The sequence below is a fragment of the Larus michahellis genome, chromosome 4 (genome assembly GCF_964199755.1).
Source record: "Larus michahellis chromosome 4, bLarMic1.1, whole genome shotgun sequence".
In the NCBI taxonomy this organism is placed as follows: Eukaryota; Metazoa; Chordata; class Aves; order Charadriiformes; family Laridae; genus Larus; species Larus michahellis.
Window position 1 is genome coordinate 66920557 of NC_133899.1, and position 22918 is coordinate 66943474.

General features: G+C 43.6%; 1 protein-coding gene across 1 annotated transcript; it reads right to left on the reverse strand.

Moving 5' to 3' along the window:
* Positions 1-7358: 7358 nt before the first annotated feature.
* Positions 7359-22522, reverse strand: ALKBH1 (alkB homolog 1, histone H2A dioxygenase). The gene is made up of 6 exons (XM_074585392.1): positions 22178-22522; positions 19200-19308; positions 14244-14406; positions 10667-10757; positions 9357-9550; positions 7359-8817 (listed from the first exon to the last, which is right to left on the reverse strand). The coding sequence occupies exons 1-6, from the start codon at positions 22505-22507 to the stop codon at positions 8394-8396; spliced, it is 1311 nt and encodes a 436-aa protein (XP_074441493.1). The 5' UTR covers positions 22508-22522; the 3' UTR covers positions 7359-8393.
* Positions 22523-22918: the final 396 nt, after the last annotated feature.

Consider the following 22918-nt stretch of genomic DNA (forward strand, 5'->3'; position numbering starts at 1 on the left):
TTGTGGGGATTCCAGGAAAAGGAAGTATTAAAGATCTGTGTAGCCAGGGAATGCAGCCTTCAGCATTGAGCAGCCTCTGCTGTTCCAGAATAATGTGCAATGATGCTTGCAGCTACAGGGTGAGTAGGCCACAGGGATCAGAAAGAGCATGCTGTGTCTTTGCTTCTTTACGCTTGCTCACCTGGGATCCTTTCCTTTAATTTCTCCCTTCTTGCTTTGCCCTAGGAGAAGAGAAGTAGCGCTAGTGGATTAGAAAAGTGATAAGACTATGCAAGACTTGCCTTGCTGCGTAACGCCCCTGTGCAAGCCAGGAGATGTCTGCAGACTGGTTCCGCTTTCAGCCCAGGTAAATGCTGAAGCATCAAAACAGCGTGCCAAACTTGCATGTCTCCTGGACCACAACCACAGCAATGGGCCAGGAAGGGCTCAGAGGAGATCATATCCCTACACGCGTATTAGACATCCAGCAGCAGCTGTCAATGGCAGGAGCAGCCACAGAAACAGTTGTTGGAGAGGTGTGCTCCTGCTGCTGACAAGTGAGGATGGGGCGCTAGGAGGGGATGGAGAACTCTCTCTGCCAGCTAATTATGTGTGTTGCCTACAGTTGGGATTCAGGCAGGGAACTGGTGACATGGCAGCATCTCAGCTACAACGATGGAGGAGGCAGCAGGGAAAGGACAGATTTTTGTTGCACTTCTAGCACCGCTTGGAGGCAAGAGGAAGAGTGAGGGGGGAAAATGGTTTGTGGACAAGGACACGCTATCTCCTACAACCTGCCAGCCATATGGGGACCAAAAGAGATGCCATTTTGTCACCAGCATTGTGATGAGGATTTGATGGAGCAATGGCAATGTGTAGAATAGAAGACAGGTCTCCTACATGGCGGAACAAACCCCTTGCTTTAAAAGGACCTGTGGCATATTTTCAGCAGTCTGGGATGAAAAGGGGCTTATTTATGCACAGCATTTACCTGGGTTTAGAATGGCTGCAGATTATTTGCAGTAGTACAGCTAAAATCTTCCTGACCCCTTGCCATAGAGACCTGAAAATCAGCACTTCTGCAAAGTCATGTTTCATCATAGCAATGAGAACAAGCCAACAAACTCAAACCAGTCATTACAAGACTGGTGCTGTTCTCTGACAGCTTTTCCAGGTGCTGGCTATATTTGACGGAAGGTCAGACTAACATCTGACTAATCTTGGAGGAATGCTTTCTGAAAAGCCAAGGGGGACAAGGCCAGTGTATATACAAATGTGCTGACTGGAGTGGCAGAACACTGTACCTGAGCTTGATTTCAGCCACTGGGACAAAATAAGACAACACCAGATCAGTTTTCTCTGTTCTAGAAAAGATGGGACATGCTGTGCAACAACTGGGAGTGAGAAGGGTGTTAGATCTTGGTGCTCGTCCTATATTCAGCTTATGTTTGTTCCTTTTCCTCTGCCTGCCTTGGCTGTGAGCAGCGACACTTTTTCTTCATCCCTGTAAGAAACTATTTCCAAACATTTTTTTGTTACCACAACTACTAAGAATTTCTCAATGCTCCACCCAGGTTTACTTTTGTTCATCTCCATCCCATGATTCCTAGCTCCACGCTCCCAAGATTTGTCTAAAGAACCATGCCTTTATGAAACAGCCAGTCATTCCAAAATTTAAATTCTGTCTGGAAACAAAGCGAACTCTGAAGCTTCAGCCACAACCAACACTTCTGCCTGGACTGATTGGTTTTAAGCAAGAATGGTGCTTTGAAAGATGAGTCTCTCTTCCAGGCTGTGTGCTCTCCTTTGGCTCCTCCATCATTTCAAAATCAATAGCTGTCTCTGATTGCCCCCCTCCCCTCCAGACCCTGCTCTTTGCTACCTCATTTTGGTTTTAATTTGCCACAGCAAAATTGCAGTCATTTTTCCCCCATCCTAATTAAGAAACCTATCCATTAAGGAGAAAGAAAACAAAAACAAAACCTTCTTATCTAAGCCCTTAGTGCAGAACAGAGACAGAAATGATTGGTGAGATGATCACCTCTAGAAAGCCAAGGCCTTTATTGATTCTTCTGGCCTTCCTCGGTAAATACAGAATGAGTTTTAAATTCACCTAGAAGGAAGCTAAAAGCTAATGTAAAGTGCTGACTTCCCCACATCAGAGACGAAAGAGGCAGTATGTCTTTTAGGCTGACTCACTTTTCACTCTCTATACATAGTTTCAACAAGAATATTTGGAGAATGTTTTGTTGTACCTCATAGAATCATAGCATCATTTATTTCAGAAAAGACCTTTAAGACCCTCAGGTCCAACTGTAAACCTAACACAGCCAAGTCCACCACTAAACCATGTCCTTAGGTGCCACATCTACACATAAGTGCACGTGCCACCTCACCTTACTTCTATTAGATTTTTCCCACATTTTTGGTATAAATTGGCGTTGCTCCTGACCTTCCAGGGGTAATGGTCCTGACCTACCTTTTGAAAGAGCTTTGAGATCACGAAACAGATTAGAAAAGCTGCATTGTGGGCAGGTGCCCCCCTTCAGTCCCGCCAGCAGCACTGAGCACTTGAGTTAAGGAAATAAGCATCGAGTGATGGTGAAGGAGGGCACAACCTCAGGGCGAAGATGTGCAATTACAGGCACAAAAAGGGAAAGGCTACACAGAGGAGCTCAGGGCAGAGTCCGCTACGCATGGGCATTTTGTGGAAGAGGACATTCAATGGCACCATAGGAAAAGGTCAGAGACAGAATAGTCCCTGCTGACTTGGGAAAAATGAGATGGGAAGTGCCTCCACAAGGTTAAAACTTTTACTGTCCAGAGGAATAAACATCTCCTCTATTCTGCAGGGAGGGAAAGCTACTCCTGGCTTTTCCAGACTTTATCCCCTCCCTCCTCCCTCAGTGTAGTGGAAGTAGTAGATATCTTCCGTGATGCCTATCTGAATACAAGCCCTAGCTGCGAATAAAAATCAGATCTGGCTCCCTGCTGTACTCCAGACACTTATTTACCATCTTGGGGAGATAAGCATTTAGCTGATTAACCTGTTCAGAGTCTCAGTGCATAGTCAGCTCCTCCTAAGAGGGGTCGCACACTTAAAATAGCAAGAACCTGATGGGGATGGTGCTCACTGGGCTAAAATTACTCTGATATTCCAGATTGTTCTTTTCTTGACTGGGACCCCAAGAGCAAAACCCCTCAGAGCAGCACCTGCTATAAAAGTCCAGACAAGTCTGCATTAAGAGCATAAAAGCGGGCTTTTGAGCCTGGCTTCCTAAGGGAATAAAGCTTGTGTTCTCATGGTTAGTGCATGTGTTAAATTCTGTGTGTCCTCATACTCCTGCCCAGTAACTTTGGAACCTGTTGGTTTATTTCAATTAGATTTGATAAACGACATAAATTTCACAGCTAATTAAGTTCCTGCAGGTTTAGTAGGTAGCCAGTTAGAGGAGAGGGACCCTGTAAATACCCTGATTCAGGAAAAGAGTGCACCGTGCATGTATTAAACACTGGAGAGATCACATGTGAAAAAATCACTTACAAATGCTCAGCTGGAAGAAAAGCTTCCGTGAGTGCTCACAATTTTTCAGGAACATAAATCCACAGGAAACCACGGCACGTTCATTCTGCACCTCACAAAACTACTGCTTTTGTTTTATTGTGATGTAGATGGGAGGAAAAAATTATTTAATTTAGGAAGCACTGTAAAAAAACCCACAGCCTAAGATGCAGTGGATTTAAGTGGATTTGGTGGATCTAGCGGGCATAGGACCTAGGATTCAGTAGTCCATTTGTTGTTGGCATCCTGTTTGTAACAGAAAGCAGCACTAGCAGAGAGAGTGGTGTACCACCTGAAATAGGAAAAGGTGCTGAAGAGGGCTAGTGAGGAAAGTCAGGGGCCCAGGGCACATGATCTATGGGGAAATGTTGTGGGTCCTGGGGTTCTTTCATGTGGCACAGAGGAGACTTGGCAGGGGGTGTGGGGGGGGGACAGACGACACACACAGTTCTAACTGTAGACCTCAATTATTTGAAGAAGAGTTACAAAGACAGTGGAACCAAACTCTTGGTAGTAACAGATGGTAACAAAAAGGCAGAGGGAACAGTTACAAGTTGTATTTTGGGAAACTCAGGCAGGACGTAAGGTGAAATTTCTTCATAAGGTGAGTGGGGCAGCACTGGCACAGGTTACCGAAAGCAAATGGTAGAGTCTCCACCATGGAAGGTTTCTAAGTCTCACATGGGTGGCCCATTGGTAACAGCACTATTCCTAGGGGGAGGCCGGACTAAACACCTCCAGAGGTCCCTTCAACCACCATTTCTGTGGTCCTTTGACTACAGATGTCAGAAGATGATGCAAGGAAATGGCTTGTATGAGCTAAGTTGTAACTTGCACAATGGCAACTTTTATCTCATCTCAACTTTACCAGAGTGTATATGAACATATTCTTAGTCAGCGTTCAATTCTTTGCATAGGAAAATGGTTTTATTAAGGTATTTGTGATTATCATTTGCTAAATATAAATAGCTGAACTTATTTTGTACTGTGCTAAACTTGCGTCAGCTGCATCTTGTGCCTCTTTTACCAGATCTATAGCGTTATGCTACAGATTGTTTTCAACCAGCTTTGGTTATTAGGATTTGCAGAGGCATCAGCAGACTGTGGATGACTGTCACTGGTTTTCTCTCAAAGTCTCTTCTTGCATAGAGATTATCCAAAAAAAGGCCTTTTATATATAGGTCTTTTGAGGCCTCCAGCAACTTATTTTTCTGGATCATTAATTTCTGCAGTCCCTGTACTTCTGTTAACTTGTTGAGGTAATGTGTTCAGACCCAGGCAAGTTTTATGATTTCATCAGAACTGAAGTATGCTTAGAGCACACTGGATTATAGCTCAATTAATTTTGCATCCCAATTAAGCGGAAGACAAGTCTTGCCACTGACAAGTCTCTTTTCCATGTTAAATTTATCCTGCTTCAGGTGTGATGCAGAGAATGAGAATGACTTATATGAATAGATGAAGGCAGATCCAAGTTCTTGTCTGCACTCCGTAAGATGCAAGCCACCTTCAACCTCGACCTGTATCTATAGCAGTACGATACTGTGCTGCTACCTGGGTATTCCCTACCTACTAGCTTCTCCCTACCTACTAGCTCAGCAGAGCACGTAGCATAAATAGAGGAGCTTAGGTGCACCTTACTACTATAAGTGCTGTGGAACAGTGAGGAAAAAATGCCAACAAGCTCTCCAAGAAAGGAAAAATACCTAAGATCATTCCGGCAGCAGGCACAGCCCTAGGGGCTGCTTTGCCCGTAAGTTACCGCCTGGTTGGCACGCAGAGGGCACGCAGTCAATCTGTTTTGGGCACCTGCCAGCAGTCCAGTTTGTAACAGTGAACTTCTCTAGCACAGCACTCTCAAGAGGACTGAAAATTACAAGTTCGTACAGGCAGTTCCCTCTTCTGCTTCCAGGATTCATCCCACTCTGCTTTGATTCTGATTTAACTGGAGATTTTATTTTTCCTTTATTCTTGACTATAAAAAAAATAGGAATTGTTTAAACTCTGTTGGACGGTTAGCTTTACCTATAGATCACATAATGAACAGAGTACGTGTGGTAAACAATATGCTTCATTTCCAGGTGGCCTTGAATTAAACACAATTATCTTCCTGTAATCAGCTTATTACATTAATTTTCTTGCAGAATTAGTCCAGATGACCTCTTCTGTCCCTCCCCTCAGCTGTGCACAGCAGGACATCCTAGAAGACTGCTGCCTATGCCACTGATGCAATTTTGTGCTTGTGGCCCTTGGGCAGCACTTCTCCTTTAGAGGAATTAAAAACCACAGAGATTATCTCAGTGCACACCTATATGAACACATGCAAGTATTTGTCATACCTTTAGATACAAAAATTTGATCAGCGTTATGAAAAATCCTGTTGTGTCATCACAAACCTAAACAAATGAGGTGCAATGTCACAGCCTGGGAGCTGTGTAGAGTAGGGCAATGGTTCCCCATCATTCTGTCCTACAATAAAAACTTGCAGATGGATCACTGGATGCAGCCCTGTTCCCTGCCTTCTTCCCAGGGCTGTTGGTGCCTCTTTGAAATCGTGTTCTGGAAACAGAGTTTTCGGAGTTCACAGAAGTCCCATGGTTTGCTCATTTGTACTCCACTCTTCTGTGGTCACAGAACCAATGATTCTACTAGGCTGGCAGTTCAGGAAATTCTCCCTGTTTAGTTTTTTCTCTTTGTACACGGATGACTTTTTTTTTTTTTCCCTGGGTCATTTCTCATCTGCCCGTTTCCAGGTCATGGACTTTTCATTTTCTGGGTGTCTGATACAGAATTAGCCAAGGGCTGTCTCTCACTCACAATAGCATTAGATAACAAGCTTGACTGCAAGTCAGTAACTCAGCAAATTCTCAACTCATTCACATCTAAACATAAGGCTTCAACAGACTGGATACTCCCCACGACCAATTGCTATCAGCAGTTTGCAGCATTTACTACCATTTCAAACTGCAGAGGATAAACAGTATGGTTTCTTGTCCTTGAATCACAGGAACAATTGAATCCCTAATTGAAGGCCTAAGAAATGAGAACCGTGGACTTAAACCTCAGCCTGCGACATGAAGAAACCAGCCCCAGTTCATGACCATCTAGCTCTATGACCCTGCCTTCTCTCCTCTTCAGTGCTGGGTGAGTGGCAGACTTTTGCTTTCCTCTCAGGAGTGAAGAGCAGAGAGTCTGCCTTCTCACTGTCAGGAAAACAAATACTCCTCTCCCCTTTCCCACCTTCAGGTGCCACTCAGGGAGCTTTGCTGTTTTCTGAGACTTACTCCATCAACTTTCCTTTCTAGTCATGTTGTCACCTCTCTGCATAATAGTATTCACTCTCCCAGGGCTCAGCTGTAAATACACCAGGCCTAGGATACAAAAAGGACAAATTTCTGGCATAGAATAAGATATTAAAACCGCCATCTGATTCCTTTAGAAATTAAATTACTGGAGATCTTTGCAGTATTGTATAAGGAATTAATAGCACACATACACACATTCACCTGCTATGAAATAAGCAGACCAGACACACTTTCCCCCATGAGGAAAAGCTGCCACATACATATTAAATTGGACTTTGATACTGCAGGCAACACCTCTCTGAAACTGCCCAACAAACCCTGAACTGCCCATAAGCAAAGTCTGCAGGGCTCCTCCACCAGAGCTGGCAGATGGCAGAGGCAGTAGATCCAAAAGAAGCCTGGAGGGAACAGCACAAGGGATGCGGCAGCATTAACAATACACTGAAATAACTAACAGGGAGGAAAAAAAAAAAGAAAAGAAGAAAAAAGCCAGCTCAAAACTGATAGAGATCTTTAATTTAAAAACCAAGTAAGTTTATTCATTGGGAAAGTGCAACAAAATACCCCAGGGACAGTGCATTCCACTCCAACAATTAAAATTGCATTAAAAAGCAGATAGGAAGGTCTGAGTCTTAAAGGGAACTGGCACAAAAGCTAGTGCTTTTCTTTGTTTCCATATATTTATCTTTGGGTGACAGAGATAGTCACTGATTAATTTTTTTTCTTTTTTGGTACTTAATGTACAGCTTCATTGCTTCTACGTGCAAGTCATTCTGTTCCTTAAAGATGCTAGCTTGGGACTGGAGACCACAATCCGCAGGCACTTAAGAAGGGGCAGTTTTGAAAGAACAGGGATGTAGGGCTCAGTCGCACGCTTACTGTTGGGAGGAGTAGATATTGCCCCCAATTGTTTCTCTCTAAAATCTGAGGTATGCAAAAAAAAAGTCCAGTTCCACTCATAAGAGCAGTTTCTGCTGCAGCTGAGGGGGTGCAAGCAGACAAAAGGAGAGCACAAGACTACAGCAGGTTTACAGCAGGTTTTGCTTGAGGAAGCTGCTGGTTTCTGATCACTGAATCAATTTTTGATGGAAAGGTAATTCTCTTGGAAATGCTGCAGGTAGGTCTCATGCTCAGAGCAGCCTATTCTCATACTTGTTGCATGCCCAATAGGATTCTTTAACACATAGCAATTATGTATCTTTAGCTAGCACTTTCTGCCCTAGGATTAAGAATACTTTATGAGCATCACTGAACAAGCTTAAAATTGTCTGACATACACATATTTTAAAGGGAAATAAGTCGAGTAAACATCCCCAACAAAACAGCAATAGAGTTCATCTCCTGAGTCCCAGTCCCAAACTTATCATTCTTTTCCTTTTAGATTCTTTTTCTCCCCAAGCCTATTTCTTACAGCAAGAAGGACTACATTTATTCTGCAGAAGTTTATTAGTCCCAATACAGACAAATGACTTCTCGTATGATTACACTAGCTCCCAATTCCCCATGGAGGTTGCCTGTCCAGTCCATGTCAGCATGATCTCCCGGTCTCAGCTGTCTGTATTTGGTTTATGTCTCTTGGCTCTGCTGTTTTCCTGATGGTGATTGTCTTCAGAAGGTGCTTGGCCCTTTCCATTTGTCCCAGATTCCTCTGGAAATTTCTGACCCTCAGCCAACACCTGCCGAATAGTCATATTAATGCGGGAAGACTGCAAGTACTTGGCACAGACCTGCCAATCCTCATCAGAGCTGTGCTCAATGACTGAGCCAACAGGAAGGTCTGAAGAAAGCGCTTGGTCCAGGCACGAAGGCAAAGCTGTCCCTTCAGGGTTGGGGAGGACCCGGGGGACAGCATGGTACAGCAGACGGCTGAAGCCAGACATCACCATGATATCTCCACTGTGCATGAACATTGCTGTTGGGGCCTCCTCCCGCTTCAGGCCCCCAAGCAAAAATATCGAGGATTGCCCAAAACTAGAGATGGTATGAAGATGAAGAAAGGAAAGAAAACAAATTCAGGTAGAGAACAATAATATGTACACTAAGAAAATATTAGCAGCTAAATCCCCTTATAAAAAAGAAAGCCCAAACTAGAAAACCAGATGGATGCCTAGTAACAACTTTACAATGACAACATGGAAAACAGACTAAGAGGCCTGGTTCAAGGTAAGCATAGTGTGAGCAGTTGCCCTGCCAGGTCAGAAGCTCTGCTGAGCTATTGCATCCTTGCCTGCTAGTACCCAATTGCCACTCTACTGCTTTAGAACAGAACTGTGCTCTGTGCAAAGAGCTCTTCCACTTCAGGTGCCACATTCATACTATTCAAGCAGTCTTCAAAGAAAAAACCATGCCCTTGAGCTACAGCTTCCTACTATTCAAGTCTTCAGAGAGTGAAGATTACATACCCAATTAGCAAACTATATCATACCAACTTCCTATAACCACATGCAAGCATAGGAAAAAAAAAAAGCCAACTATCCTTCCACAACACTCAAGTGCTTTCCTCTACTCACCTGAATGATAAAAGGGGTCGAGAATGGTCTAGTTCAGACTCATCTGCATGAATTCCCAATGAAGAGTCAAAATGATAGTAGTTCAAGATCCCTGCTTGGGCTTGGAAACCCCGGAACCCACAGGCTGCGGCCACTTGTTCTGACAGGAATGCAAGGTCTGAGGGGAAAGGAGTGTGGTGATTTGCTGAGTACTTCTGGAGGAAGGAGAGCAGAAAAACAAAACAAAACCAAACACACCCAGAACATCAGAGCAGCAAATGCAACTGGAAACAAACATTGAATGAGCACTCAGAAGTTTGGCTGACAGTCATGGAGAAGGACATCATATTTGCCTGGAAAATTACTACAACATTGGCAGAATCACAGCAAGTTTACCTCTTATCATTTAATTCTGGGCCCATACTGAGACTGCCAGAGATTAATTAATCGTGGAGTTAATCATTGTATCTGGATGGCAAATTTGAAGTCAGTAAGATTAGTACCAACATCCTGAGGATCTACTTGGTCACTACCTAGAAATGCCAATGGGAAGACAGTTCTGAATCTCATCAACAGAGCTCTGAAACGAGCCTCTTTGTTCCTTCTTCGAAAAATAAGACAAACAGGAATCAATTGCAAACCTACTTTTTCTCTCTCCTATGAGGGATTCTGAGAAGACTGGAAGGGAATAACCAAGTTTTTATTAAGGTTGACCTGGTAAATGTAAGGCTGCAAGCAGAGTTAGTTAAGCATCTGCAATATACTGACAAGACTGCATAGTTGCTCTGCCATCCTTTCTCAGCCTCCCTCTGACTCAGTCTCATGAAAAAGTTTATTTTGGTCAGGACCCCCAAAACGGCTGTTAGTTGGTGAGACTGTACTATACTGGTTCAGACTCTTAAGTTCAAAGTCACATCAGCAGCAGCCTCTTCCTGCTCTCGCCCACCCCTTGCAAGAGGAGTAGTGTCTTAGAAGTAGCTGTCTTCAAGCACCAAGGTCATTCTCACTGCAAGTAGCTCACGATGCTTTTGTGACCATCCCTTTTGGTAGGTAAAAATGCTAACTTACCCTGAAATAGTTACAGGTCTAGAGCTGAGTATATGCTACCATGTTACCTTTCAAAGGAAAGAACACAGCAATGGACTTTAGTTGTTAAATCCTTCACAGTAAACTAACACAGATTGAAACATTCTTACAAGCATGGTTTGTTAGAGCCTTTCCTCAAGACTGTTTTGTAGGATCATGAGCATTTTATTCCATGATACCCTCCTCTGTCTGCCCTTCTGAGTGCTTACAGCTAAGAAAAATGGAGAAGAATTTAATTTCAATACCTTAGTATCCCAATTATAATGGTAACCAAGGGTAACCCAGCGCAGTTTCTCCAATAAGCTTCTGGGCTCCCATTTACTGGAACCTTTCCTTCTGCAAAGACAAAATGGAAAGAAATAGGATGTGTGTTAATTTCTGAGGGGGCTTGTGGTAGTGCAGCATGCAGTAATGAGATTCACTGATCCCTATGACAGCCTATTAAAACTATCAATGCTAAACTTTTATTTTCAGTGGCATTATTTTTTTCCTCCAAAGACCTTGAAAATTCAGCTCATGACATCTGTGCAAACTATAGCCTACTGACAAATGCTGTCAGTTTGAAAGCTTGTATTTTCAACGTGGTACATAACTGGTTATCACATGGAGACAACACAATGAACTGGTGTAGATTTAGAAGTCAGAATTAAGCACGGACTATTTGAGCACCTGAAAGTGAAAGAACAGAACCCGTGAAAATCTAAGGCTGCAAACACAAGGAAAAAATATCCTAGGCACTTCATGGAAAATGACAAGGAAGGAAAATGTTTTGCCTGACAGTGAAACATATCAAGCTGCATAATACTGCAAAGGACCATTAGTTCTACTACATGGTACTTTTATGGACTCATGATGGACTGACTCAGTGTTCAGTAAGAAGCAAGACTGCTCTAGCTATGATCATGCACTTCTTGTAATGTCAAGAAGTCTAGATCACAGATGTCTCCTATCCAGAGTGCTATACAGGACAAAAAACTGTTCTTCTCAAGTGACAACCCTAATGCAGAGGGACTCAGTAATCTGAAGTCACACACCAATTTAACATTCTTACTTGAAGGTGCTGAAGGCAGAAAGAGACCTCAGGGATGGCCTTTTACTATGGCCTACCGAAAAGTCCTTAAAAAGTTACTAGGCGTATTGCTATAGTAAATCAGATAAAAATAGCCTAGTGACAAATACAAAAAGGAAGGTACACATCTATCTTCTACTCCACTTATTTCACCAATTTCAGCTTTTTTTCCTCAAACTAAGTTATGTGTTATGGTAAAGAAAGAAAAGGGAAATGTACGCGAAACATCATGATCAACAGTAGCACCAGATGGTTGGCTCTCATATAGAGATTCATATTTGTGCTGTCATGGTCAAGTCTTAGCCAATCATCTGCATTTAATGTGCGCATGTGCATTTCTACCTGGATACACAGCTTGTTTCTGCCCTTCACCTATAGCGTAATGATAGCTCCTAAGCTAAATCAGGAACAGAAGTAAAAGGCCTTTACCTTTAGTAATTTCTCATAGCTCACTGATTATTGAAAGAAAGTAATCTTTCCAGTTTTCATCTTTCTCATAGGCTAATAGCAACTGCAATTACTATCATGCAGCAACAAAGTAACAGTCAAATACATGCCACTTGGTACAATTTATGGAGCCTACAAGCAGGTAACACATCATTTAGAAAAGGGAGAGCCCCAAACTCATTCCTCTGCATCTTTCAATCGACAAACTTAATGTTCATAATTAAACATTTTTAGCACATGCTTTTTGAAAGTGCCCTTCTTCTGTCACTACAGTGCTAGAGTGTTTGCACAACAGCAGGAACCCTAATATGCTCGGTGGGTCCTTATTCCCAGAACTTAGTATTTTGCACATGATTTCACATATGATTGCTAAGGAGAAGAAAGCCTCAGTGTTATTCATCTCTAGGAACAATGCAAAAAAGCACAGAGAACTTCTGGTATAACTACGTTCGAAAGAGAACAGGACTGAACAGCAGGAGGGCTCTGGTCTCAAGCTCACTTTTTTCTTTATTGACTGGTAAATGATTGCGTCTATAAAATCCCCCCACGCTTTTCCTTATACACAAGGATATATATCCCTTGTAGGGATGCCCTACTCCCTTTTATGCTTTTAATTGTCCCCACCACTAACAAAAATACCCAAACTCCATTTTGTGAAGAGAGCATAGCGTACATTTCTAGGAACTGTAAGGACTATCCCTACCTTGTGATTCCTGCATCCTGAAAAAAGCAGATAAGACACAACCCAAGCACATTTATACATCTTCCTGATGGCTCTAAAAAGCATTAAAGTTGTGTCCAATCTTGGCAGTAGACCTCTTTTTAGTTAAGCACTCTGTTTCTCCCCTCCCTGAAAGGCTCTCACTCCAGATACTAGACAAGTTGGCTAGTTTGATCCGCTGTCCCCTAGGTAAAAGCACAAATACAGCAGTTTGCTCACTTGAAGACTCAGGCAAGCGCTTAATAAAACTGCCACTGTTTCTGCCAGCCATCACTCTTCCAAATGCTATTTTCAACTGAACTGAATTCAGCTGCAAATTAACCTCTGTTCTGATCATTCTCTGTGCACACAGGAGGTGCTGCTGGGAGAGCCCTGTCAAGCTGGAACAGTACCTCACTTTTTTCAGCTGTAGGGCACAACACACAATACTTTCAAAGAACAATTTTTCATCCTTGATGGAACACAAAAAAGGCGTCTGAGTTTCTGTAACTAATTCTGACTAAGTCTGGAAAACACAAGTGGGGGCATAACTTCTCTCCTAGGTGCAAATATTTAGAAGTCCAAATCTTGCTTCTGCTATTCCATATCTTGTAGATGTTAAGAGTACTTTTGAAGAAAAATCTCAGCATGTCAATTTTACTAAGAGACAGGTGGAAGATAAGAGTTGTAGGGAACTCTGGTCACTCCATCACATGAAACAATTGTTATGGAAAACTGAGCAGTGAAATCAACAAGATAATGATAAATACCCAAATAACTAAAAAAATTGTGTACTGTCAACAGCATCTATCTTGTATGTATTTTTACATGTGACTAAAAAAAAGTCTTAAAAAACTTGGACTTTAAAACTTTCTACTTGACTTCAAAACTTGGACAAATTCTCCATTAACTTCCAAATCAGGTAGAGGAAAGGCAGCTGCACCAGCCACAGAACTCTGAACCTGCGAGAACCTTTCAGAGTAAGCAGGATTGCCATGAAAATTGTACATTTAATCACTATCTCAGATTGAATGAAAAAAAACAAACAAACAACAACAAAACCCCCATAAAACAAAACTCTAACCAAACCAAAGAAATACTCTGGAAAAGAAAACCACAGAAACTATCTGACTTGAGATGTTAAAAAAAATAAATAATGCAGATAACAGCCTTTCAGTTACAGCATACTAGGTCTGACGGCTTACTGGGAAGAAGAGCTAGCATTAGAGGGGTGTTTGGAAAGGATCCCTTTTGCCTCAGGAAAACAGGCCTAGAGGCACCTCATGGTTCCACTTGTAGCTAAGCTTAGCAAGCTTCCAAGCACCATATCAGCCAGGGTCACTACTTTACATTTGACTGATGGCTTTGGAATAATTTGCTACTAGAAAATCCCATTGACAGTGTGAAAGCAGAGAATTAACAAAGATGCACATCAAGCCATGAAAAATCCATCTTTAACTTGGCATGCCTGACACCATCCGTATACTGCCAGCATGTACGCAATCTTTTTCAGCTTCCCTTCCCTGCTCATTTTTCTTAGACTTTCTCAGAGCTGAGACCCTCTGGCTCCGTTAGTTTTGACCACTAAAGGTTATTGTGGACTTACCTCAGCTGCTCCTTGCTCTGTCCCCACAAGTCAACGGTCTTCTCAGGAGCCATGTGCAGGTCCAGGTTGCAGACATTGGGTTTCTGGGGGTATAGCTTGAGACACTGTTTCACCCAGTGACGCTGGCAGCCCGGAATGAAAGGGTTTGGTATGAAAATAAACCCTGACCGCAGAGAAAGAGAGAGGAGGTGGGGAGAAAGTATGATTAGGCATTTCCCTGTTTTTTATAAAACTAGAGCAAAGGTCAGGGGTCAGAGGTACTGAAAAAATACCTTAGACGTACAACCGCTGACTTTTCATGCAAGCTGATTAAATCTATTAACAGGTCTGAACAGTTAAAACCTATTGTTTTTTTTTCCCAGTACATACAAATGGTAGAAGGTAGGGAGGGCAACCAACACTGGTTTAAGTAAAAAATGACAATAAAGGAAGTGTCTGTGTAAGGCATATTGATTACAGTTAGATAAAGGAGTGAGAACTTGGAAAGCCAATTGCTTTGGAGTAAATTTGATTTTGAAATGATTCAGCAAGATTTTTCTCTTGAACCCTGCAAAGTTAAAGTAATTCTGGCCTAGTTTTACTAGATGCTAACCTTGTCACTGCCTCTGAACTCATACTGTCTTCTTATTGCTACTTCAGTGTCATGAACTGCAGAGAGCAGTCCACGAGCTGGTCTCTAGTAACATAAACTGTCCACTCCTTTGCTTCACCCATCCTGTCTGTATCCATCTTTGTATTTTGGTATGGTAATACTCATCAAGGGGGACGAAAGTCAAATTAAATCCCGAACTGCTTGTTGCTGACTGCAAATAGTTTACAGTCATTATTAATTAACAAAACAAAATAAACATGTAGCTAGTCTGCACATTCATTTAGCCAGGCACCTCAGGCACAGTTCAAGCAGCAGCCCAAATAAGACGGTTAACAGAGATGTAATGGATTGATTTGGTCTATATCTTAACAGAAAAGAGTCCTTGACGTAAGATCTACCATCACCAGGAGTGCTAACAGGATTCTTCACTGGAATTTTCTCCCCAGCATCCCAGGGGGGATTTCCTTCCAGGGGTATTCCCTTCCAGGCCAGGGTCGACGGTATTGATGAATGAGTGTCTGATGGGAAGATACTATTAATCCGTATTGTACCTACTCTGAGAATCAAGGCACTCTCTCAAAGACAGTCAATTCAGTAAGACTTGCCAACACAAACTTCACATACAAAGAGAGATAAGGGTATATGAGGAACAAAGGAAAAGGAGGTTTCAAGGTTTTTGAACTGTGTCTTTTTGAACTTCTCAGTCATATCGAGTTAAATGGAGACAAAAATAGATGAAAAAGGAAGAAGCAAGGCAAGGAGTCTCAGTAGGATACAAACTTGCCTTGTGGCCTTATGAAAGTGGTAATAAAAGCACAGAAAAAGCTCCCTGCCAGCGTATCTCTCAGACCTCACAAGATTAAATTAACTGGTTAGAAAAAGAGCCTTCAGTGTATTAATAATATACTGTCATTCATTTCACCCCATTCCCTGCACCTTCAGACTATGGCAGCCTTCTCATAGGTCTGGTTACAAGAAGTTTCTTTGCCAGAAGCGTTAAATTTACTTTCTGTTAGCCTCTGCATACAGCAGAGTAAAAATATTGCCTTTCCCATCTACAGCTTTTGATGTGGGGTTCTCAAAGCACTTTACTGAATTCATGAAATTATGCTCTACTATGTATGTATTATCTCCACGTATTAATGAAGAAATTGAAGCCAGGAGGGCTAGTTACACATATAGCTGAGAACAAGAATCCAAATTTTATGACTCTTATCAGAAGCTTAGAACATGCTCATGTCTCTCCAGACCTATCATTGCTTACTCCTAAGAAACCAGATTAGTCTAGATTTACAAAAGCGAGAACAACGAAGAAGTGGGTTACTGCTACATTTCTGGTGTCAAGAAAGGCAGAAATCCCTGAATTTCTAACAGTTGCAGAGTTTTACTATAAAATTCTACACTAATCACAGAATTGTCTAGGTTGGAAGGGACCTTTAAGATCATCAAGTCCAACCATTAACCTAACACTGACAAAACCAACACTGAACCATGTCCCTAAGCACCACATCTACCGGTCTTTTAGATACCTCCAGGGACGGTGACTCAACCACTTCCCTGGGCAGCCTGTTACCGTGTTTGATAACCCTTTCAGTGAAGAAATTTTACCCAATATCCATCCTAAATCTCCCCTGGCGCAACTTGAGGCCATTTCCTCTTGTCCTATCACTTGTTACCGGGGAGAAGAGACCAACCCCCACCTCAATACAATCTCCTTTAGGTAGTTGTAGAGAGTGAAAAGGTCTCCTTGTTCAAGGATAATAGTTTCTGGTAGGGCCAATAGTGCTAGAAATCAGTGACTTATCACACCTACGAGGGAGAAGACTAAGAAATATATTTCGTAGCAATCTTTCTGAGCTGACTGAAGAACAACCACAGTCAAGCTTTGAAGGCAACACAATTGAACCTCATGGCCTGGAAAGAGCTGGTCTGAGTGGAATGGGCAAAAGACAAATTCTCTGGGGATCTGTATAATGAAGGAATCTGCCTTGAGGAAGCAGATGCAATTCTCTCACTGCAGCAAAATCTTGTGGCACACTAGGAATTAAATTACACCTAGTGGAAGTGCTCTCCAGCTTCATTCAAAGGAAGGTTAAGACACATAAGTGTCTAGCAACAAGAACAACCCCTCATAAAACCTATTTGTGTCAGTAAGACCCAAAACCAGCATTACCCACATCTCACAGAACTCAGAACACCACAACAGAAATCCACCCAGCTTCCTTAGTCTTATATTTCATTGATTACTGTGGGGACAAAACTGAATGACTTCCCTTCCATTTGCCAAACTAAAGAAATTCTAACTTACTTTAGAGGGCTAGTGGGGCAGTTGGTTAAATAACTCATAGTGCTTCAGGATGTCCAGTTAAAGGTAGCCGAAAAAGGATAAAATGTTATTCTTGTCCACACATGACTTGATTCTAAATAGGACCGAGAATTTATTAATGCATTTGCATTTCATTTTTCATTTTAGTGAGAAGTTTTTCTGTGACAAAGCAGAAGAAAAATGTAGTTAAATGGAATACTTGTGACTCCCCTCCATGTAATTGCTAGGAAAGACATTTAGACAGACATAAAATGACACGTGAGACCAAGCAAGGACAGCTGTAATATGACAGGTAAATGGAACAAAAAATTTATAGAGGCAAGAAGAGGTGGAAACCTTTCTCCCAAAGTTACTCAATCCCCTGTGTATTAACCATGCCAGATGGCTAGTGTGGCTGCCTCTGTTTCAGAAATTGTAGGCTGGCTTCATAGCAACACACACAGAAACAGACTGCAGTCCCGATGAACCAAAAAAAACATGAGAAAAAACAAAAATCAAACAAAAATCCCTGTAATAAAGAGGACCTGGCACACTACAAACGCATCAGCCTTACCAAAACCCCTGGTAAGATTATGGAGCAAACTTTCACAACAGCCATTCCCAGACACAAGGCGGCTGGGAACAGCCAGCATGGATTTGCTGAAGGCAAATTTTGCCTAACCAGCCCTACTGCCTGCTACAGTGAGATGCCCAGACAAGGGGAGAGCAGGGGATGCCGTTTACCCTGGCTTTAGCAAAGTTTTCCAGTCCATCCTCTGCAGCATCACTGGAGTCAAGCTGGGGGCTCATGGATTTTATGGGTAAACTAAAAGGGTGAGCAAAAGCTGGCTGGGCCACCAGGCTTAAAGAAGAGTGATTTGATGGTTCAAAGTCTAACCAGTGTCATTATGGGCTGCATTTCTCAGGCTGATACTGGGGTGAAGACCGCTAACTACATCAGCAACCTGGACAATAGGACTCTTACCCTCATCACGCTTATGGATAATGCTAAACTGGGGCAGCAGTGGATATGCTGGAGGCTACTGCTGCCACTGAAAGGGACCTGGACAAACTGAAGGAACAAGCCAACGAGAACCTCTGGAAGTTCAACAGTGATAATCATGCACCTGCAGCAGAATAACCCCATGCAAGACTACGGCCTGAGGACCAGGAAGCAGCTCGGTATCAAAGCAGGAGGGGGCCTTGGAGGACAAATTGAGCACATGTCAGTAGCGTACCCCTGCGGCAATAAAGGTGATTACACATTGGCCTGCGTTAGTACGAGCTACCTAGCAGGGCATCATAGAGAAGATGGAGCCAGATTCTTCTCAGAGGTGAACAGCAAGATTAAGAGAGGCAACAGTCACAAACTAAAGCAAGGCAAATTTTGGTTAGATAGAAGGTGAAAAAAATCACAACAAGAGTGGCCAAACACTGGAATAGGTGCCCAGAGAGGATGCATAATCTCTATCTTTGAAGATTTCCAAATCTCATCCATACAAAGCTCTGAGCAACCTGATCTAACTTTCAACTTGACCCCGCTTTAAGCGGGGACTTGGACTAGACCTCTGGAGGTCCCTTCCAACATAACATCTTTCTGTGATTCTACCAGGTGACCTGCAAACCTAAGATCCATTTCAGTTTTTGCAATAACCTGCCTAATGAACAGGACAAGAGGTTCTTATTCACTTATTGTACTCAGTGTTTTACATCAGCAAGTAGGTGCCTTGAAATTACTGTATTTCAGTCACTTATCTAATTTTCATAATTTATGTCGAGAAAAAGTAGATGCTATAGAAATATAAGATCTCTATCAAAGGCAACAGGAATCCATTCTCATGAGGGATGATGAGAGACTGTGAAACAACTGCCCCTTCTGCACTCACCTTCATATCCCACCCTTTAGCCAACTCACTTGTCCTACTGCACTTAAAATAACATTAAAATTTAGGCAAACCAAAATATCTTTTCAGGCAAAGCAAGGAACATAAGATAGAAGATGCCTGAATCCAAAGCAACAAGGTTGTGTTTAATTTTTCTTGAAATCAGAAATACCTACCCGGATACCCAGTGAGGCCATAGGCTTTCCACTGGCTAACTGGCTGTAAACCTGCTCTGTAGGCATCTTGATCACTGACTGAAGAAATACTGAGCTGTGATCTGAACACCTGGCAAAAGAAAATAGATCTGGTTAAAAAAAAAAAAAAAAAGAAAAAAGAAAAAAAAAGAAGGAAGAAATACAAAACCCACCCAAAAATAGCACTTATAAGAAAGAGTACTACCATATTCCAAGGTAAGTCTTGTGAAAATGCCAACTGTACCACAGAACTATCGTCTAAGCAACTGTGACCAGAAAAGAGCACGTTGCTAACAGAGCCAGTATGTACTCAACACAAGAATCAAAAGGTACCTACAAGTTTTTACAATGCTTAGGGCTTTGGAGAGATGTCCTCCATTCATAACAAATGATTTATACCAATGAGAAAGAGTTTGGCACTATACATACCATTTATACAGTACAGCCTCATAATTACAAAACATTCTGATAATTATCCATCTCCATTACAGAGCAGTATTTAGTACCCATGACACTTTATACCTTCAAAGAACATTTCCAAATAAAAGTTGCTCATGATCCCATAGGGTAGATGACTACTCTCATCTGTAATTTACAGGAGTAGTAGTACAGTGATGAAGTGGCCAAAGTTGTCTGATGTGAAGGACTGCAGAAACTCTGTAAATTCTGAATACCACATTGCCACTTTTGTTTCCAACAGCAGGGTCAACAGCTCAAGGCTTAGCAAGATATATTTTCTTGACATATTCTCTTGGGTCACATGTATTTAAGCTGCAATAAGCTAACACTTCCGGAAAAAGGCCAAATTCTCCCACTGTGTTCCCACTCCCTTCTTCCCTTAGGACTGGGAACCACCTTAGGGAGGGGAGGGTAGAGGCAGGTTTGTTTTGCTCTGGCTTAATTTCCCAGTCCAGCTCTCCACATGGCTGTGCAAAAGTACAGGCCAAAGAAAGAGCTGGCCAGACACAGTGGGAATAAGCAAGCAGAGACAGGCAAGACTTTGTTTAAGACAATTTAAAGTGTATATGAAATTAAGGCCTTTGTATGCAGACTGTGCAGTGGTGAATATGTAAATCAGTCTCTCTGCAGGCTGACAGCTCTGGTTCACGTCTTCTGAGCAACGGGTCTAAATTATGTACATAGAATTTGTAAGAAAACTCTAAACTAGTGCTGGGCAGCAGCTTCTGGAAATATGCTCAGTTTCACCCACTTTCAGCTCTCTGCCAAAAGCAGCTTTGCGACTGCCAGCCTGGAAGAGCTTAAGTCAGAGTCCTGTCTGCAGAACGTCCTCAGGAAGGCTCTTCCTTTGACTAAGACTCTGCCACCTCTCTGCTTTCTCAAACTGCTTACACACCAGCTGCTGCCAGGACTTCTGGAGAACAGGAGCTGTTTCTATGCTGAAGAATTACATTTGCTGAATCAGCTAAATAAGCCTGGTAGCAGGGCAGCTGGGGTAGGTCACACTTCACTGAAGAGCTCAATCACTCAAAGCAGTTTTCTAAGAGAAAAGGAACAATAGTATCTGGGCCAATCTGCCTGGCCTGTAGCTGCTCTTAAAGAGAAAAGCCAGATGTTTTTAACCTGAGGGAAAGACAAATAAAAGATGCTTTCACTAGTAAACTATCAACTGATCTTAGAAGGTAACAGGCACAAAAAGAAGACATGGAGATGGGACAGATGCTTGTGATGCTTTCAAGTACTTTGAATTACCCAGAAGGGCTATAACACTGGAATCCTTTATTTGATAAAAGGATTGCCGCAAGCTCAAGAAAGGCTGAAACGTTAACAACTCCCTTGTGTAATGCTAACGCCTCAAACAGTTTCATATGGATCAGATTTTGTGCCCCCTTAACAATATCAAAATTATAGTCTGAAAAAATGGCAAGATATATATTCTACAAGAACAGTAAAAAGAAAAGGCTAAGCATTTGAACTATAAAAAAATTAGGCAAAGTTTCATTTTAACTATACTCCCTTTTTTCCTATAGGCTCATAGAGGGAAAATCCCTGGTTAACAATACCTCAGCAGATAGCTGTTATCCTTTTGTGAGGTGATAAAACAGAAGATGAGTTTAAAAGATCACTTCTCAAGACATGGTTAACTACTAACCACGACAGCTGCTGCTATCCTGATTGCGTGTCCCTAATCCACTGCAATGGCTGGACTTGCCCTGATGGCTAAGCCAAATGTTTATTATACGGGAGTAAGGAAGGGGGAAAAAACCTTTACCAAGGGGAAGACAGCAAGAACCCTGGGCACACACTGCACAGCAGAGGAAGCTGATCCCGGCTCCCCCTCCAGCTGCCCCCGATATTTCAGGACTAAGACAAGAACCAGTAGGCCCAGGAAACAGTGCCAGCTCCAAGAGCAAAGCTTGCTTTTTTTTCCATTCACGAGAAAAACTTGTTTTTTGCCATTCACATATTCCTTTGCTTCCCTGAAGTAACAAGCAGTTCTAACTAGAGGCTTTGGAGGCTGCTTACTGTGGTGTAAAGAGCTAATTAAATGCGGAGTAAATAAACATAAGCAGAAGTGGTGAACCTGCGACTAGGCGGCGTGCTGGCCAGAGGCGGCGGGGATGGCACCGTGTGCCCTCACACGGGGTCCCGTAACCCCACAGGCAGCCGGCCCGTGGGGACCCTTGGGGAGCTGCTGCAGGGTCCGGCGGGCAGCGGGGCCCAGGCCCCTCAGAGTCGCAGCCCTCCCTCAGCTGCTCCTCTCTAGTCACGCAGCTCGCTTTTAAACGTTATAGCGACCCGTAAGAGGCTCAGCAGCACCTTATAGCCCGTAACGGGACGGCATGAGAGACGTGGCGTCGAGCACGAGGGGAAGCAGCAGGTGGAGAGCGGGGACTGCAGCAACACCGCCACAGCACCGCGCCGAAACGCCGCCGCACCGCTGGGAGGGCGGGACGAGCTCGGATCGCAGCCCGCCGCGGGCAGGAAGAGCCCAGTGTTACCTGGCCCCCCGGCACGGAGAAGTCCACCACACCCCGCAAGTCCGACACGTCGCGTTGCCGGTAGAAGCGAAAGAGCCGGCGGAAGGCGTCCTCCCCGCCCTCCCGGGTCAGGGCCGCCGCCGCCATTTTGGCCGAGCGGCGGAGGGCGGGGCTGGCAGGGCGGGGCGGGGCCGGCTGCCCCCCTTCCCGCCGCAGCTCCCAAGATGGCGGCGGCCAGCGCGGTGCGGGCGGCAGGGCGTCGCTCCAGGAGACTCTTCGACATGTTCGACATCTTCGTGGCTGAGGTTCCCTGGACGGTGTCGAGCAGTGAGTCTGCGCCGACTCCCTCATCCCTCATCGGGGCTGGTGCGGGAGGAGGCGGCCCCGCCGCGTATGCCGGCACAGGCCGTGGGGGCCGCGGCTGCACCGGGCCCGCGTAACCAGGTGTGCGTTTCTCCCACAGAGGAGCTGAAGGAATACTTCTCCCAGTTCGGGTCGGTACAGAGGTGCCAGCTGCCGTTTGTGAGTACCCACTTGTTCTCTAGGATGCTGTTTGTGTTTTTTCGGTCAAACGGGGAAGAGCCGCCGGCTGGTGCTCGGTGGGCCCCGGTGGGGTTAGAAGCATAGAGCGTGTTGGGTTGGAAGGGGCCTTTAAAGGTCATCTAGTCCAACGCCCCTGCAGTAAGCAGGGACATCAACTAGATGAGATTGCTCAGATCCTTATCGAGCCTGGCCTTGAATGTCTGCAGGGATGGGGCCTCT